The sequence below is a fragment of the Euprymna scolopes genome, chromosome 15 (assembly GCF_053919585.1).
Source record: "Euprymna scolopes isolate OS-2025 chromosome 15, ASM5391958v1, whole genome shotgun sequence".
NCBI classification, from domain to species: domain Eukaryota; kingdom Metazoa; phylum Mollusca; class Cephalopoda; order Sepiida; family Sepiolidae; genus Euprymna; species Euprymna scolopes.
In genome coordinates, this window is record NC_136496.1 from 101,502,128 (window position 1) to 101,521,849 (window position 19,722).

At 36.2% G+C, this 19,722-nt stretch overlaps 1 protein-coding gene across 1 annotated transcript in view; it reads right to left on the bottom strand.

The window, feature by feature from the left end:
• LOC145294046 (uncharacterized) overlaps positions 1-19,722 on the bottom strand; it is a 111,286-nt gene that overhangs the window by 9,432 nt on the left and 82,132 nt on the right. The window contains exons 3-7 of the mRNA XM_080141035.1: positions 18,675-18,832; positions 15,465-16,265; positions 13,326-13,567; positions 6,215-7,457; positions 2,679-2,946 (exon numbers count right to left, since the gene is read on the bottom strand). Coding sequence (XP_079997161.1) covers positions 2,679-2,946; positions 6,215-7,457; positions 13,326-13,567; positions 15,465-16,265; positions 18,675-18,832 — 2,712 coding nt within the window. The remainder of the gene's footprint in view (positions 1-2,678; positions 2,947-6,214; positions 7,458-13,325; positions 13,568-15,464; positions 16,266-18,674; positions 18,833-19,722) is intronic.

Here is a 19,722-nt window from a genome sequence, read left to right on the forward strand (position 1 = left end):
ATATACTCTTAAAGACAGTAACTCCGCTGTTGTGGGGGCGATAGAGGGAAAATATAAATGCAGTGGTGTAAGCAAGTGCAACCCGGAAGCACATATAAGGTAGATTAGGGTCTTCTCTGGAGATATCCTTGCCACGTGGGAAGCCATCTTTAATGTAGGCACATATTCCATGCCCGTGGCGATCTTGGGGGTCAGATTTAGATGTTAAGTTAGAGTATCCTTTAATTATGAACTCATCTAGGAAGGTGGTCGGCCCTATTCCAGTTTAGCTTAGAAAGAATATGTCAGGTTTCATCTCATGTAATTGTGTTTCAACCTCTGGAAGGTTAGAACCTAGACCCCTGATGTTGGAGAAGGAGACCTGGTAGTAGGGGTCCACGTAGGAGGATGGGGTTCTAGGTTTATTCGTGTTTTCTTTTTTGAGATATTTCATGTTGAGGATTTTGGGATTTGTGGAACAGGTCAGCACACTTGGTTAGAGCAGAACAGAGAGGGAAAGTAAGAGGGGAAAGACGGGAATTTTTTTTTTTTTTTTTGTAGCACATGATAAGGTAAAGCCGTAACAATTATCCACAAGTAATTAACAATTACCCACTAGTAAGTAACAATTACCCACTGGCATCGAGAGGCCCCACCAGAGACTACTGCATGGTCCAGAATCCATTCACCAAATGGCAATACAGCAGCCCCAGTACTTTGCACCTGCTGATAAGACAGCCTCCTTAGTGGTTATTCCACGGTTCGGGTCCCTGACTATCAGGCGGTTAACGTCAGCCCAGATGAAAACATTTACCTCCAGCACCCTTACTAGTGACATGGCCACAAGGATAGACATAGAGACAGAAAATTTCCGACATCTCAGACTACTGTTCACGAAGTACTACCGACCTGGGAAGCAGCTTTTTTCTTCACCCTTTGTCAGAAACATCACTCATTAGAAATGAGGACTGAGGGACAAAAAAAGGAGAAGCGAGAGTTACTGGAGCTGCCGATAACATATCCACTGCATTATCTACTCTCCATTACAAAAAAAAGGTATGAGGGACTTATTTATATCTACTTAGTATAAGTCCTTTGCCCATTCCCAGTTTAGAATAGAATTTGAAGATAGTCTCCCCTCCCATATTAATCCGTGGAAGTTTTTTTGGGTTTTTTTTCTCTCTCAAACAAAGATTTGGTTGACTTTTACTTGACATCTAGCGTCTTTGGGTACCATACCAAGAACCATACCAACAATAAACATAAATTGCATATAAAACCTTAAAATGAAGGATATATACACGGATATGCATATAAAAATGAAAATACAGGAAACATTAAGAGACTAGTAGGAGATCACTAGTGTGTCAGTGCTACCTAAAAACATGAACAGAGTTTTGTAAGTGCAAAAGTTAAGAAAAACGAAATTTTATAACAAAGTATTTTTATATCTAAAATTTAATAAGAATATAAAGGTTATTTTTAATCAGGAAATGTTCATTTATGCGAACGCATATTTGGATAAAGAAAGTTGAGTAAATCAGCACATGTCGAAATGTTCATAGTGTGAATTGCATGTGTATGTATGTGAGTATTTGCCAGTGTGACACTGTGTATGTGTGTTGGTTTACCTCGTTTTTGTTAGTGTATGTATGGATGGGTGCGAGTTGATGGAATTTATATACTTTCATAGATTTATTTATAACTTGTCTATATGGGAATTGTTGAGCACACGTTCTTGGGTCCTTTGGCACAACTCGACTGGTGAAGTCTCTCTCTCTCTCTCTTTCTTTCTATTTCTAGCCTTTGGCTGTTTGTTTTATAGTTGATTCAAAGTTTGTGTCGGCTTATGATTAGGGCTATCACAACAGCATATTCTTTTCATTGTTTTGACTCATCAACCAAGAACCACATCACTCTATATAAAAGCATATAAGATATCAACGGATACACATTCGAGTGTCAAAGCAATGAAAAGAATATGCTGTTGTCCTAGCCATACTTATGACTTTGACATAGGCTTGTCACATTTTCGGTTTAAAACGATTTTCTTGGTGCGACAGGCAACTGTATGCAAATGCTGAGGCGTGTGTGGAATGACATCACGCAATGCAAGACAGAGGAATCATGATCATGATGACAATCATATTTTATTCACGAAAGTACCCGGAAATAAATGTCGTTTCAATAGAAAAACATGAGTCAAGTTATTCCTATTTTTTGTCTTGGTCACCTTTGTGATAGAGTCTACAACATGTTGGTTCCCTACATGTTAACACATGTGTAAATGTGTACTATGTTACAATGGGTTGAAAAAACGCTGAGTGAAGACATTCATGTGAAAACTTACTTACTTTTGAGAGTAATGAGGAAAACGAATCCAAACGAAATGAAGAAAGAAAGAAAGAAAGTAGCAATTAGAGTCATTTGTTTTTTAGCATTCGTTCGAATCGCTTCGTAATTCAGTCAGTACGCACCCACTTCTTTTGTTTTATATTGAGGTGATACATTTGTGAATGTATTGAATTAACGGGGAACCTTATTTTAACACGTGAATGCTTGAGATAGTTTTCTCTTTTACGTTCCAAATAATAATTGGCATCTTCAATAATTTATCATATGCGTATAAATAATTTATCATATGCGTATAAATCAAATGATAAAGAGAAAAAAAATAATAAAAAGGCAAAACTACTTACTTCTTTGCTTTTCACGTAGAACGTAACAAATTACAAGAGCAATTAATAACACGAAGAGGACACATAGAAGTGACAAGATTACGGTGTCCACCGTTCGAATAGAGCTTTCATCCATGCTGGCACTGGCTGTTGGCTTTACCGGATCACAACATGTATAGGGACTCACGCAGGTCACGTTGATATAAGAATGTTGCTGCAGACGGTTGTCATAAAAGCGTAGCTTTCCTATACGAAGTACTGGGCTGTATTCCATATTGTAATTTCCAACCTGTTAAAAAATAAATAAATAAAAGAAAATAAACAAATGACGTGGAGTTATGCCCCCTCCTCTCCCCGTCTGTGATAACTACTGCTTGAATAATATGAACTAGTTGGCCCTGTGGAAATTTTATTGGGATTTTTCCAACTATAGACGGTAACAAAAAAATGTGACGTCGACAAGAAGAAAGAAACATAATACAAATGAAATTGTTATAAGAAAACTTGTGTTGATAGGAAAGAAAAGGAAGAAAGAATGTTTCTTTGCAAAAACAGTCGCTTTTGCGGAACTTATCTATTGTTCGTCCTTTTAACGTTGTTTGTTTCCTGTGGAGTTTGGCCGAGTTGAGGTAAAAAAAAAAAGAAAAAAGAAAAAAGGGAAGCCTTGAATTCTTTAGTGCTGCAATTGCTGTCGAAACTTCTCCCATGTGTCCGGTATGAATGGCAGAGAAGACTGAAAAACATGTGTTGTCTTCTAGGCTTCAACAAGCAAAAGAGGAAGAGAATTCGAAGGGTTGGGAGGAATCGAAAAAGGGAGGTCAATGATTGGTTGTTTTTTCATCAAATCACAGGGTACCCCGTTAGTTACTCCTTAATAATTCCAATATTCTCCCCCAAAACAAAATTGCAATATGAAATCATTGCAACATAATTCTTTACAGGTTGTTTGTTCTAGAGGTAGAAAACACTCAAACTGAAAGTTTGTTTTTTGTTTTTGTTTTCTTGGCAAAAATAGCCAAAGATGGAAAGTTCTCAGAAAATATTATTTTTTTAAAGCAAAAATCGCCAAAATGAAAGTATTCAGAAATTTGAATTTTAATGGCACATATAGCCAATGATAAAGTCTATAGAAAATGTTCCTTTTTAAGGTAAAGGTAGCCAAAGATGAAAACTCACAGAAAATGTTTTTTTTTTTTTAAGAACTTTAAATTTGAAAGTAGAAGGGGTGGAGATTTGTTTCCACAAAGAAGTCCAAAGTTCGAAAGAAGTTCAAGTGTTGTATTTTGTTTACAAGTGAAGAAATTCTCATTTGGTGCACTAATAGGACTATAGAAATTTCACCCTTTCAATAATAAAGTCGAATATCATCAACACTTATTTTATTTTGTCCTACAATAAGTACCTATAAGCTAAGGTATGTGAAAACTAAATTTTAGATAAAACTGAATCTAATGGTATATATAAGGATTATTGGGATAGTTTTTACTATTTTAGAAATTTTAAATTTTATAGAATTAAAAAAAATATAGCGGTGAGATAACATGCTAATCGAATGCAACCTGGAGTGTTCGTAAATGTGTATTCCAAAATTAAATGTCTATTCCAGAATTAAATCTCAACCAATCAAATTTGCTGGAAAGCGTGACACACAAAAGATTTAAATGTTGCTTTAATTCAAAAAATATTTCATTTAAATTATTAAATTGTTCAGAAAAAAAAATCCAATTTTAGTTTAATTAAAAAAATGTTCCAGAAAAAAAATCCAATGTTGCTTTAATTCAAAAGTTGGTTGTTAAAATTATGTTTTCCTATGCAGACTTTTCAATAAATGTTTTTGCAATTATATATTGATACATTTTTATACAATAAATGTTTTGGTTTTGAAATATTTTTGTTTACAAAAAAAAATCATCTTGTTTGTTATTTATGTTCTTATTTGAACAAGAAGAAATTGGAGTTATCGCCCCCTAACAATGGCGCCGTAATAAAAATTTTTTCCAGGAATAAAATGCGGTCTTATGCAATTTTGCTTGTTTTGGACGGAGTTTATTAAAAACTGATCTCCCTTTACATGCGGACATGGTTTTAGTAGGAGAGATTGCTGTCAAAGTGTTGGGATTCAGTGTAATTCTATCTATTTGCAAGAATTGTTGCAAATCTTCGTCCGTTGGTGTACCCTGTGCTTTTCTTGTGCCCTTTTAAGAGTATCTACAAACCTCGGTTCATTTATCTTACAACTCGTACTACATTAACTGCGTTATTGACGCACAACAATAGTTTCTTCCCTAGACTTTGGAATTCGCTTCCGGTTCCCTGCTTGCTTGAATGTATTGATATGAAGCAGTTCAACTCCCTACATAGTATCTCTGTAAGTTTGGTACCGAATAGTAACTCCTTACATCCAAGTGTTACTGTGTCTTGTTTGAAGTGAATAACAGTAAAACACATAAAAAACAACAAAAAACAAAAACAAACAAACAAACAAACAAAAAAACAAGCAACTTGTGAGAAACAGTATTTAGTTTAGTAGTATCAGTGTATTTTGTCCGAAGACAGATGCATCAGTAACGATTGAAATATAGCTAAATCCGTACCAGCCATTTGCAAAACTACTGACATATTTGGCTCTCTCTACAAATACTGTTTTAAAGTGGAAGCAGTTTAGTAGAACATTAATATTAACGTATTTGCTGAAAACAGTGAATTTGTGAAGTAATGTTTAAAGTGTTTTATTTAAGAAATTAGGGAATAATAATAATAATCTCTGGGCATGAAAAGGATGTAAAAAGTGTTGATCACAAAAGACCAAAATTGGTTTTAAAATAAAAAATAAAAACTTTAAAACAATTTCAATAAGTTCAAAATGGTAGAAAATAAAAGTTTAATAGGTTGTATTCCTTTAAAATTTTCGATTTCTCCGTTATCATCTATACGACATAGAAGCTAAAAGCCACATCTAACAGCAGCCATATTGGCTTATTAGTCGAAAATCGGAGGGTATGAACGCAATCTGATATTAAAATTAAAAAGTGATCGGAAAGTAACTCCTTATACTTGAAATTCATTACTGAAATACAATTCTTATAAAAAATAAATATACTAAGGAGGTGGGAATGCAATGGGTTGTGATGCTACCACATATAATTTTTGTTTTAGTTCTCACATTCCATGAGCGACATTTTTGACGGTGAAAAAAAATGTCGTTTTCTGGGTCAGCTGTTGTTTTGAGTTGGTGATATGTGGAAATTTAAAATCTCCTCATAGTATTCACCACCGTCCATCTGTCATCTCGTTAACCCTAATCTTCAAATGGGTTTTCAGTCTTGATAAATGGTTCCTCGTGAAAGCAGTTGATGCGGTTTTCAGACATTTTGAAAAGCTAGTTTGTAATGCTGGCATCCATATTGAATTCTAAAGCTATACATTTTCTTATTATATTGATTTCTTGTAAGAACTGTACTTCAGTAATAAATTACAAGTACTTAATAATAGGGAGTTATTTTTCAATCAGCGTGTATATGAAATCATTACCGGAAGTTATATAAAAAGAGACTCACCAATTCGTAAATGTACTCTGATCCTCTCCTTTGGATGTTATGAATGTTGAAAGGAACGCGCCCATTTCCGTCTTCATCAAACACCTCAAAAAGGTCATCATAACCTTTCAGTTTTATTGTTTTCATGATGGCCACAAACTCCTTGACGTGTGTCTTGTATCGAGCGCACGGAATTTCATTAACTATGTATTTACACTCGACATTTTGGAATTTCTTAATTCCCTCAAAGACAGTGAAAACCGCATTCATCGTGTGCACGGAACGTTGGTCATAGGCGAATTTCTTTGCATCGTCACTCGAGAATCGCTCACTTCCGATGCACGCTTTGTTGTACACGTTTCTGAAACCATTCGGCGGGTCACACTTGTGGAAGTTGTACCAAAACATATTAAAGAAAGGATTGTCAACAGCGTCAGATTCAAGGGTGCGTTTTGTTAGGTACTCCCTGAATTGTCCCGTATCGGCAGTCTTTGACCCATCTAGCGTCAGAGTTATCGACCCCGCCACCGTCTTAAGATCATTGACGTACGTAACTCCCCAAGCCTCACAGCCGATAAACACGAATCTATTCTGTATGCTTTTTCGCTTTAGTGCCTGTACGAGGTGGGCGACACGGGAATTGGTCCCGAAGTACACAACTATTTTGACCTGATCTTTCATTAGGTCATCTAGAGTGTTCTCAATTTCCGATGACTTGGCCTTCACATCACTTTCCTCAATGACTTTAGGTGCTGGCACACATATATTATTATTCTTTGCAGATGCGAGAAATATCTCCTTTGCCTTTGCGCCGTAATTATTGTTAGCATAAATAATCCCCACGTATCTCCAGTTTAGTTGAATTAACAGGCTCACAATTGCGTTCACTTGTTGCACATCGCTGGGCACGGTCCGCAGAAAGTAAGGATAAGAAATCTTATCGTCAAGATCGTGTGAAGAAGCGGCATAAGAAATCATTAGCATTTTCTCATGGGTGAGTAAATCAGCCAAAGATTTGGTCACGCCACTTGCTAGTGGACCGATAATGGCAACAATCTTTTCAGGGTTAATCACTTCGCCAGTGGAAGGGTCGAACAGCTTCTTTTTGCCGGACAGTATCAGGGAGATGTTCATGCTGGCCTGAATCGAATTATAGCAGTCGTCAATGAGGATGGCCCCCACTGTAATATTAGAGGTGATGCGCGGTAGCTGTTTAACTGTATAAAGAAAAGCCTCACTGGCGATGGCGTCTGTGGAATCTTTCCTGAAATATAAAAGAAAATATAATTCAACCGACTACTACTAAATTAAAATTTACGTGTGAATATTTCCCGACTGACAACCTCAGGTTACGGTAAAATGAGCGAAATTTGTATAAATTGGTCACTATTACTACTACTTATTTATATTCCTGTCAGCTATCATTCATCCAACATGGATTGAGCTGGCATTTCCATGTTCTGAACAACCTATCTTTATACGCAGATCCATACAAGTTTAATTATTTGGCACCTAACTCTAAAGGCGTGATGTTAATTTGTTAAAATGAGTCCAGTTACTCATTAAAACATATTTTCCCTTTCATAGCACAATATTTTTTGTTACACTACGTTGAGCTAGGTGGTGTAATGTCACGAATGCTTGTGTGTAAGATGATCGACTAGGGTTGTTAAATTTATAATCAATTCATAGCGCCCACCTCACTCACACAGCTAATACCCACTAATTCTACAGACACAATGCATTTCCTGTTCAGAGCAGACAAAATATTTTATTTTGTGGACAACTAACTATCTCGAAACAAATCTTCTATGTTATGGTAAAGTTAAAGCAGGGGAGGCAACTTTGCCCTTACAAGAACTTTCCCTTTGACCATGTTATCATCCTAACAATAACTTTGCACAAATATACACACTGATGCTATTGGGCAAATATAACAGGGTAAGGAGTTTGCTGTTGTAACATTAATTGATTATTAATTTTATTCAACGATCCATTTAATTAAAAAGGTCATATTCTTTATATTTGAGTGACAATTCAAAGCAATGATAAAGAACTCAAACCGAAAAGGTTATGTTGAAATTTTAATGTTGTAAAGGTAGTATTTCTGTGTTAAAGTGACATTTGAAGAGAAAAATAATGAAACTAATTTTATATTTGTATCAAATCGCAATTTTGAAAGTGCACAGATGAAAAAAAGTTAAACAAAAAGTTGTCATAATTCAATATCAGGCAATAGTTTGAATTACGATTTAGCATGTCACATTAAGTATTTAAAAACCTTTGTTTTGGATGAACGTCGACAAATTATGGTTACAATTTAAATGATAATGAGGGTGGTACACTTACCATCTGATATATATATATATATATATATATATATATATATATATATATATATATATATATATCAACTAATGCGTGCTATTCTTGAAAAAAGAACCATCCTACATATTGTTGCTTTGTTTAAAACCCATTTTTTCGCGTTAAACAAAACCTTTTATTGCATAACCAATCGTAATAGAGCAGGAAATTTGACACAAATTGTTATTGGGTAGCAAATGATAAAACTCGTCTCTAGTACAATTTCTCAATATTCCTGCAGTGCTTTAAATCATTATTAAACTTTGTATTATTATTGGACTGGTTGGGTAGTTGAAGATGGATCAAATAGGGCTCTATCGCATAGTCTTCCTCTCCGCATTTGCAGATAGTTAGATCTGTTTTGTGGTCCCATCTAGTAATAGCAGCTTTTGATTATCCCATTACCATTTTCAGGTAGATGAGTATTTTCAGGTGGCTCCAGGGTGTTTGTTAGTCAAAAGGCAAGGGTAAGAAGAGGAGTCTTATGTCAGTGTGAAGAATCTCTTACCCACAGCTTTTCCTTTTTACTTATATTAATCCCAGGCAAGGCAAAGTGCCACTGAGATGTTAGGGACACTCTAAGTAGAGAGCTAAGCAGCAAGATATCTGTTCATTTAATATTTAAATTTTGTATGTCAGAAAAGCAGGATGCAAGGAGGCAATTCTCAAGTCTATCAGTTCGAGGGAATAAATTTTCCCACCAGGAGATGTGTACAGTGAAGGTGTGGGGTTTTGTTATTTGTTGAGTTAGTTACGGGGGTATTTATGCCAAGGGGGCACCAGTTCTATAAGTTCCTAGGAGCACATTTCATTATAGTACATGTAAAATAAGCACACAGATGCAACATTGTGGTGATGGGACAGGGGTTAGAGCTTGGCTGACAGTGAAGAACCTCTTGGAGACTCTTTTTGGAATCTGTCCAACAGAGAGTGAGACCAGTGGTTGATGCACCGACCCATATGTGGTGTGTGTATTTTCTAGTACGATAACAGGAGACTACCTTCTTCACGGCAGTTTATTCTTTTCCCGAGATATTGTTAGGGGCTCTTAAGTGTTTAATAACAGGGAGTTACTTTTCAACTACCCTGTTTAATAACAGGGAGTTACTTTTCAACTACCCTTTTACCTTCATGGCACTCTTCCAATAATAGTGATGTCCTAAGTAACACCTACATAAAAAATATTTTACAACATTGTTTATTATTTCTCCTTTATAATGCAAGCAATATTTTTCTTCTGGTGCTAATACAGAGAGTGATCTGCGCTATTTTTTAAATCGTATTTCCATGTTTAATTAAAGTTTTATGATATGTTTTTTTATTCAATTGTAAGGTTAAAGTACAGAATAGATTGTGGGAGCCTTTTCTAGTCTCACACAAAAACATGTGTTCACATCTCCAGCCATATTTCTTGTCATATACATATGCGCACACAAACATATGCGCACATGTGCACACAAGTAGATATATTCACGTTCACGTACATACACTCACATTCGCATGTATACACACACGCTAACGTACGCACATGTACGCACACATGGACAACGTCACTTCCCTTTCAAAGGAAATCCACACATGCGCAAAAGACCACCGGAAACAACTATAAAAGCAAGAGACAAGCTGTTTCCAGTCCTTTTCAATTCGGCTTCCGAGCTGAGAGGTTCTATGAACCAGCCTCCGCTCTTTCGGGGGAGGGGGCGCCCGTGCACGTCACGTTCCCTGCTACTGTATGTGTGGGGGCAAGAGTTAACAGACAGTACGTACACCCACCTTACACGTTTTCTATTTCCATGGCCTGGATTGACTTTTTCTCATTCTCTCTCTCTCTCTCTCTCTCTCTCTCTCTCTATACTACAATAGACTTTTCTTCTCACCAACTAACAGCGAGAAACGCACACCAAACTGGATTGACTTTCTCTCTTTCTCACTCTACGGCAATAGACTTTCCTTCTCACCAGTAAACAGCGAGAGACACACTCCCAACTAAACGCGTGCGGTCCCCTTTTCTTTCATGTGTTTCTTCACGAAATAAATCCTAGTTCGTTTACTTCAAATAAACGCGTTGTTCGTTTCATCCTCAAAGCAATTCATTGTCCCTTTCTCAATTCAATTCATTTTTCCTATTTTGTACGACTGGGGGATATGTATAATATATCCACCAGTCCACTACGAATTGGTGACACCCGAACGTGAAATGAACACGCATTTCCTTCTATATCCTAGAACGCTACAAGGTACAAAACACCTTCTCCTCCTCATGTTAAGAATGGCTTTTTAAATAATAACGTTATCATTTCAGCACTGATCACTCTCTGCGTGAGTACCTTTCTTCTTATAACCGGTTTAGGTAAAAAATATATTTCTCAAATTTACTAACAATTAAAAAAAAAAAAAATCAGCATATTTTTCTGACAACTAGTTCAAACACAACTTTTTCCTGTTTATTTACAATTCAAATATAACTGAAATAATAATTTTCGTATATTATATAGTCGGATATAGTGGGTAATAATTGTAACGTCTCTAGAATTTCTGGTTGCACTTTTGCCAAACGCATGTGAAAGCATATACACGCTGTTAGTTTTATTATGACGACAAACAAACGGATAACATACACCAGATGTAGTTAAATTAGATCTGTAATTGGTTAGAGCTGATTAAAAAATGGATAACAAGCGATTAACCATACTGAAAGCAGCAATTTCTTAGTTTCGTAAATATTATGTTTCTAAGAAGTTACAATTGATTAATGGATTTAATTAAAAATTTAATCATGAGTTAAAAATTATATCCTGTAGGGTTCGCTGATAATTAAATTATCTTTATAATTCATGTAAGCTTACTTCGAACCAAATCCAAAAATTCGAAACGTTAGAGTGCAGAGCTACCCCCCTTTTTTCCTGCCAAATTATAAATTTTACACCTGAAGAAGGTCAGAGGTTACATCAACCAAAATACTGTATAGATAACACTAAAGATGAAAACAATTGTCTGATTAATCTAAACAATACAAATATCCATACCTCATTTAAAAAATTCAGAACTGTAAACTTAGCTTTTTTTTTGTAACTAGAAAGTTGCCCGGCGTTGCCCAGTCGTAAAATACACATAAATATTATATTTTAATTAATACAAAATTCTTATTTATTACTAACAGAAATACCGTAAGTATTAGACGTAACGTTAAATTCCTTTAAAAAAATTAATTTAAAAAAAAATGGAAAGAAACTAAGATGTGTGCAGGCGAGTTTTATGTTTTTTCTAAACAGTTCACTTCTTGTAAGTAAAAAAAAAACATACTCGAGCTGAGATCAAAATCAAAAGCTAAAGATAGTGAATCAAGTACGATAACCATTAAGCCAGCTTTACACGTTCTTTAAAAAGTGTTTCCAAACCTACTTACCCATAACATAAGAAATCTGTAATGTGAACAATGCATGCATGTGCATTCGTGAAACAGTTAACAAACAGATAAAAATCCAATAACACCCACGTATCAATTTTTCAATTTTGAACCCTTAGCAACCCTTTTTTCCGGATGAAGACAATTAAAATTTTTCTACATGTCTGAATACCCTATATACCAAATTTAAAGTCTGTAGATCAAAAATCCGTTGAATGTATAGATTGAGAATTGTCCTCTCACACACACACACACACACACACACACACACACACACGCACACACACACACACACACACACGTTCTTACATTTATAGATATATAGATTATCGATTAGACAGCAATGAAATGATGAAGTGATCGGTATTGAGGTGTGCGGGGTAGTGCGAGGTGACTCCGAAATGTCTTCACTGCTTCATCGCTGTCGCCTCTTCCCCTGTGAATCTTTGTGTTGCTCTTATATTGACATTCTTTTAATTTAGTTTTATGCAATGCCAACCCCGATCAAGAATGTAGGATGTTTCATTGTTTCCATTTTTAGGTAATTTTCCAGGAACCCCAACTCTCGATTGGAATGTAGGTTGACATCGTCGCTCAGCAATTGGTCGATCTCTGCATTGCATGTGTGCACCTACATCTGATATTTTCCGGCGTTGCCCGTCACCTATCCAACACATACATGTACGAGAAAATTAAGTTCGTAAAAAAACAAAATCTGAAAAATGCATTTTGCATATATGTGCAAACGTATAATAATCTAAGTCTATTTATCTTTATTGCTGGAAGAAACCCTTCACTAGTCTCTCTCTGCTCTATCGCTATTTTCGTGGTAAGTGTTTGACTGAGTTCCAATCTATGCCCCCGCCCATCGACAATCTTTCATAAAAAACACTCGTCTAGCCAAAATCACTATCAATAAATTCCGTCACTGTCTATCGGTACCTAAACAGATGTGAATTCCATGAACAAAGCTTCTTCCCTAGAATTGCTAGCCTGTGGAACTCTATTCCGCTGGTCTGCTTTCCAGCTAACTACAATATTATCGTCTTCAAGTCCAATGTAAACAAGTTCTTAATGAACTGTCCTCGTAAATGATCTAATTTATACCAAATTTCCACCACAAATGATTACTACACTAATATCCCAATGAATACACACATGAACCCTTATCCTCGAGTAGCCTCTGGGCCTTGATTATATGGTAACCCCTTTGTAAAAAAAAAATAAGTAATCCTAGGTAGGAGACCCTGCTGTACATAGTTGTTTTGATATTGATAAGCCTAGCCCTAATTATAGATGTGTCGTATGAACTATTGAAATAAAGAGATTCATATGCAAAAGAAAGACAAAAAAGCCACTGACCTGAACTTGCCACATTGAAAACTGGGGCCTGTGTCATGTATAGAAAATATCCCTAGTAATAGGATGTCACCGGGAATATATGAGATTATTCCTTTGAATTCTGGTTGCTGGCATTCCTCACATACTTGAGAACACAGCGATTTCGGAAGGTTATTTCCATTCACTTCATTACCTTTTTCGTTTGTCATTTTTATCGCGTTCAACGAAACATTTAAATGGTAATTTCGGCTGAGTGTACCAACCTGGAGGATAAAACAAAATTCAAATTAGAAAATTCTTGAATCAAAAATATCTTTTTATTTATTTTTTTATTTCACTGTTTATGCTGACCAGCAGAAATATGCCCGCATGCACGACAGCGACTGCTTAAGTCAAATAAGGGGGTGGGATTTTGCTGCTTGTTGGTTTAGTTGGGATTATGTACGTCGAGGGAGGCACAAGTGCTATGAGTTTATCAGATTACATTCCAAGGATGGAATACTGTTGCCATATCTGGGCAGCATCTGCTAAAAACAGCCTATCCTGCCTTGACAGTGTACAAAATAGACTTCGTGGCTTGGTGGGGGATGCCCTTTTCTCTACCCTGCAACCTCTCTCCCACAGAAGAGACGTTGCGAGCCTATCCTTGTTTTATCGTTATTTCCATGGCAGGTGCTCGTCTGAACTCCAATCTCTGGTCCCCCCTCACCAATCTTTCACGAAAAACACCCATCTAGCTGAATCCACTGTGAAAAATTTCCCCCACTCTATAGCTGTGCCTAAATCAAAATGCGGATTCCATGAACAAAGCTTCTTTCTTAGAACTGCACGCCTGTGGAACTCTGTTCCGTCTGCCTGCTTCCCACCGGACTACAACTTGGATGTCTTCAAGTCCAATGTTAACAAATTCCTAATGAACCGCCCCCTAAGTAAACACTTCATCAAATCTCCACACTAACATAATGTACTTGCAATAACCCTTATCCCTGAGTGGCTTCCGGGCCTTGATAAGTGGTGATCTCTGTATAAAAAAAAAAAAAAAAATTAAAATACTTGCAAAAAATTACAGGGATGCAACATTGCAGTGATGGGGCAGGGGTTGGACTTTGGTTGATAGTGTGACACCTATTAGATTGGATGAGACCCTTTTCTAGACTCTGCTTAAGAAGGAGTCGTGGAATACATCAGCCCAGATGTCGTAATGATACTCCATACCTGGCGGAATATAGGATACTCTTAGGTGTGAGTAATTTTCTGATACAGTAGAGGGAATCAATCTTATTTGCAGCAGCCTTGGCAACATCCTCAATGTATTTGCTCCAATTCATGTTGCCTGTGAATGTTAAGGAATTTGGAAGATGAACTCTCAGGTAGGGTGTTATTAATCATGACTATTGGTGGTTAAGAAGGCTTCTTATAATTTCGTTAAAGGAAAGAAGCTTAGTCTTAGTAGCATTAAATGCTATCTTTCACTTACGGTTTCATTCCACTACAGATTTAGTGATCGTTTTCTAAGATTTCTGCCACTCTCTTATACATGTGTGCATCCGTTTTTATGTCATGCTTTTTATTAAGCGTTGTGTCATCAGTAAATATATCAACCTCAGACACAATTTTATCAAGGAAGTATTAGTTATGGTAGTTCATAGTTATGGTAGTTCATCCATGTGGATGACGACGTCTTCTTCATCACTTTTTCGTTTATTAGTTTTAATTGACTCTGTGACTCCATTGATGACTGTACAAGCAGCAAAATCTCACCCCTACACAGTAGATCCCAAGATGCCAGAAAACCTTCTACTCTAATAGCTTCTTCCTTAGGACTGCTAGGCTTTGGAATTCACTTCCGGGTTCCTGTTTCCCTGACTGTACTGACATGCAGAAGTTCAAGTGTAATGTAAACAGACATCTTGCTGCTCAGCTCCCTACATAGTATCTCTGCAAATTATGTTACAGATAATAGCCCCCTGTATCAATGTGGCACTGTGCCTTGTTTGGGGTGAAAATGCAATAAAAAAAGAAAAACAGGCTCAGAGATGCAACATTGCGGCGATGGGACAGGAGGTGGAGCTTAGTTGACAAAATCGAACCTATTAGATTAATGACTCCTTTTTGGGGCATTATCCAATTAGTACAATTTAATATACATTAAACACTTACCTTCGTAAATTTTCCATCCCAAAAGTTAAGTATGTTCAAAATTGTCTTCGGTGACTTTTCACTTCTAACTATATTGTTTAAGATGGTTATTGTGCGATTCTGCTCCCGGAACTCAATCGGAGAGAAATCCACCATGGTGCTGTAATCAACAATGGTATTTTTATGTGAATATGGGATGTTAGATTTTTGACAGTTTATTGGATTTTTACTGCACATTTCTTTTATTACTGTTGCTAAGACATAAACAGCATCCATTACGGATGATGCGTCATCTTTTAGTATGTCTATGGCGGGAATATTTCCCAGATTTTGATTGGTTTGATATAACAGGTCACTAATCCACCCATCAATCGACTCGCTTGCATGTTGAGAACTCGATGAACCTTGTATCTTTTGAGTGTATAAAGTTTCAAAGGCGTCAACATCGATATTTACAGGGCAAATAGTTAACACACCTTTCAGAAGGTTTGGTATAGTCTGGAACGTTTTAAAATGTCCCCCAAAAGAATCAAAGACGATCCAATGGATTTTAGAGGTTTTCTTTTTAAATATGGTCTGCATGTCCGATCCATCGCCGAGATAGACGATGCCCAGATGTTTGCTTTTTGTTTGTTTGATGGCATTTTCCATCGCCAATTCGACTTGGGCTACGTCAGATGTGTTCACATTGAAAGCGAAGCAGATCCCATGATTAAGTGAGTCCGACATAAGACGATTTTTCATCTGTCGAGCAGATTCGGTGCTTGAATAAATTATACCAGTGTAGGTCCATTCTAACTTTTGCAGAAGTCGAAGTATAGCCTGAAATAAAAAAAAAATAATCAAGACTGAATGTTCTGAATTACAAAGAACTGTAAAGATTTCAATCACAAACAACTTTTTAGAGAGGCAGATCATGCATCCGGCATGAGTTTACTAAAATACTCTATAAAAAAGAATGAATTTTCAATTAAAATAGAAATATGACTTAAAGATTCGCTGCATCTTGGTGCAGCTGGAGAAACAGGGAGCAAAAAGGGAATTACAAAAGTAATTAGTTTACAGAAAGAAGCTATTAGAGTGGACAACTTTCTGTCATCTTGGGACCTCCACACGGAAAGGGATGGGATTTTGCAGATTATCAGGTTGGACGGAGGTACTTATGTTGAGGGACCATAAATATAGTAAGCTCCTGATCTGAAATGGAACAATACATCAAATCTGTTGCCAAGAAAATGGTTGGATCACTCTACTGCTCCAGTAAGTACTTCATTGCTGATGCAATCCTCTATCTGTATAAGAGCCAGGTACGCCTTAAAATGGAGTACTGTTGCTACATCTGGGCAGGAACTGCTCGGCGTGCCCTAAAGTGCCTTGATAAAGTTCAAAACCACCTTCGAATCCTAGTAGGTGATGTTCTTTTCTTTTCCCTGTTACCTCTTTCCCATAGAAGAGACGCCATGAACCTGTCTTCATATTGTGTAGCATATTCCTGAAGTGAAACTATGGAAACGTCATAATTCAAAAACTAATTATCTGATGATAAAGAAATTTTGCATCGTCGTTTGAATCCAATATTTTTCTAGTCAGAATTCTTTCTAGAAAGACATCAGGTACTTACGGTAGGGACTGCATGAAAGTTGCCAACATGCTAAGAGAAAGTGATTTATAATCTTCAAAGGAAGAAAATTAAAAAAAAAACTGAAACCATTGTTCACCCCTCATAACATATCTTTATCTGTTCAAATTTGCTTTAATGGGTGGCATTTTGGGGGGTGGTGGTAACGTGTCACCCTAAAATACAAAGGATGTAATAACTACTAGGTATGAGTTAAAAAATGGAAAAAGGAAAACCTAATAACTCGACGTTTCGACCACAGTTTCATGAGTTTTTTTTTTCAAAAGCGAAGAAAAAAAGTTAGTTAAAAATGTTAGTTATATGTATATGTTTGTATATTCGTATGGATAGTATTTGCCACTTAACTAATTAACCTATTACTATGAATTTTGAAACACGACTGCTAGTTGTAAGTCTGGTTAGTGTAGGCTACATTTAGTTATTTAATTTGATATTTCTTTCATGCACACACAACATACATTATAAGAGATATAGTTTCGGCTATATCTTTGTTGTATAGCCGTCCATATAACGTATATATATATATATATATATATATATATATATATATATATATATATATATATATATATATATATATGTGTGTGTGTGTGTGTGTGTGTGTGTGTGTGTGTGTGTGTCATATAGTGGCTATTTATATAACTGTGTATCTAAGCAAGTGTATGTATACGCCTCTTTAAAATATACATGTATAATGAATGGTTCTCTTATCTGTATTCTTATTGGGTCGTATCGTCTAGTCTGTGTATACACTCCGGTGTTGTCATTTGTAAATGAGTGCATATGTGCCTTTAACACATTCAAATGGACATTCAAGTAAATGTATGCATTATTCATAGAACAGTTCACAGGAAATATTTATTGTAAGATGACGAACGCAGTTCTTTAACAAACATATATATACATCCTCCCTGCTTGGCACAGACAAAAGGGAAAACATACCTTCTTCCACTGTTCTTTTCTAGGTTCTGTAAAATTCTGTGAATGAAGATATTTCCCTCTGAAGGAAAAACTAGATAACAGATTTTATTTTACATATAGCTTTATTTGCATGCCCCCCTTGGAGTTTTCAAAGATTTTTCTTTTGGTTTCTACATCCTGCTTCAACGTGTCCCTTCACCCTTCCGGACCACAACAGATAAATTTCTTCCGAGCTAATATTTTTAGTTTCGAACTGAACTTTTCCCTGTTGACTGTTTGAGTCGTCTGTGTACGTGAATACAAAATAACCTCTTTTTTTGTTGTTGTTAGTAACACTCTACGAAAACAGGTCAATCTTGTTGTTTATGATTAACTGTAAATCTTATTGTTTTGCTGAAGTACAATTCCAAGTCTTTTATTATTATAAATATTTACATGGCTTAAAATATTTGACCCGGTAAATATTTTATTGCGACTTTGCTATTGAAAATATTTTATATTTCAATAACATTCTTGTTGTCTTTTGTTATTCATTCGTTCCCTCGAATATTCTATCGTTGCCCGGAAGTTTTGTTACTTGAATTCTAATTTTGACTCGTTTTAATGTTGCCCACCATCATTATTCAACATCTTGATTATCATGTGAAAATAAAAAAATAAAATTTGATTACCTGAACTTCAAAATCGATAAGCGGTGATAAACCGATGAAGTTTTTGTATCTTTGAAAGGAATTTAAATTAATTTGAGGATTGATGACCGGAATTGATGACATTTTTGAAACTTCCAATATTGTGTTTGTAAGGGAGGCATTGTCAAGTGTCAAAATGCCTGCGGAGAGAGAAAAAGAAAAACGTTCAGTGGAAAAATAGAGAAATTCATATCCCATTTTAAAAATATGTAAGTATATATTTATCAAAATACAGTTTAGGGATTCACAAATTTGCAAGGACATTTAGAAAAAAAAATCAAGTTAGTTATTTATTTTACTCATGTTTTGATGTGGAAGAAAATCTTCATTTGTACTTTGCTGTTATAATTACTGTAAAAATTATTTTTTTCTTAATGTACATGGAGTTATATCCATTCACCAACGATTACACCAAGTGGTGTGTCAGGCAGCAACAAATCCCCTCCACCTCCACCTCCACCTCCACCTATCCTGAGCCAGCCTAGTCAGTGAATCCCAAGAATGCTGCATAGCTTTCCTCCCCTTCTTTAGCCACCAGTATTCATACGAGTTTCACTTGACTCAGAAGGCCACGGCCACACGCTGAAGTAGGGGTTCTCTTTGTTGCCGTTTCCATAACATACTTGCTTTAGGAGAAATGGTCATTAGCCCTATCCTTAACCCCCAACCTGGAGGACCAGGGATTACTCTTTGTCTGCTTTCTATATGTCGACCTTTCTGGCAAGGGTGGACCTGCCAGGAGATTTCGATCTCGCCAGTATAGCTCTAGGGATCACTGAAACGATATAGCTCCTTCACTGTGACAAGGTGGTAATTCAAGAAGGACACATGAGCTATAGTATACCGCATAATTCACATTGACACACCAATTCCTGTTAGATCACCAAAGTTAACCAACATTGAGCCTGGTCAGTATTAAAATGGGTGACCATTCGAGAATTCCACGTGTTGTATGCGCTCTTCATTTGTCTCGGCATTGTTTCCAGTCATCTAACACTTCTCTTTATCACTGGACTCAAGCAGTGCAGAT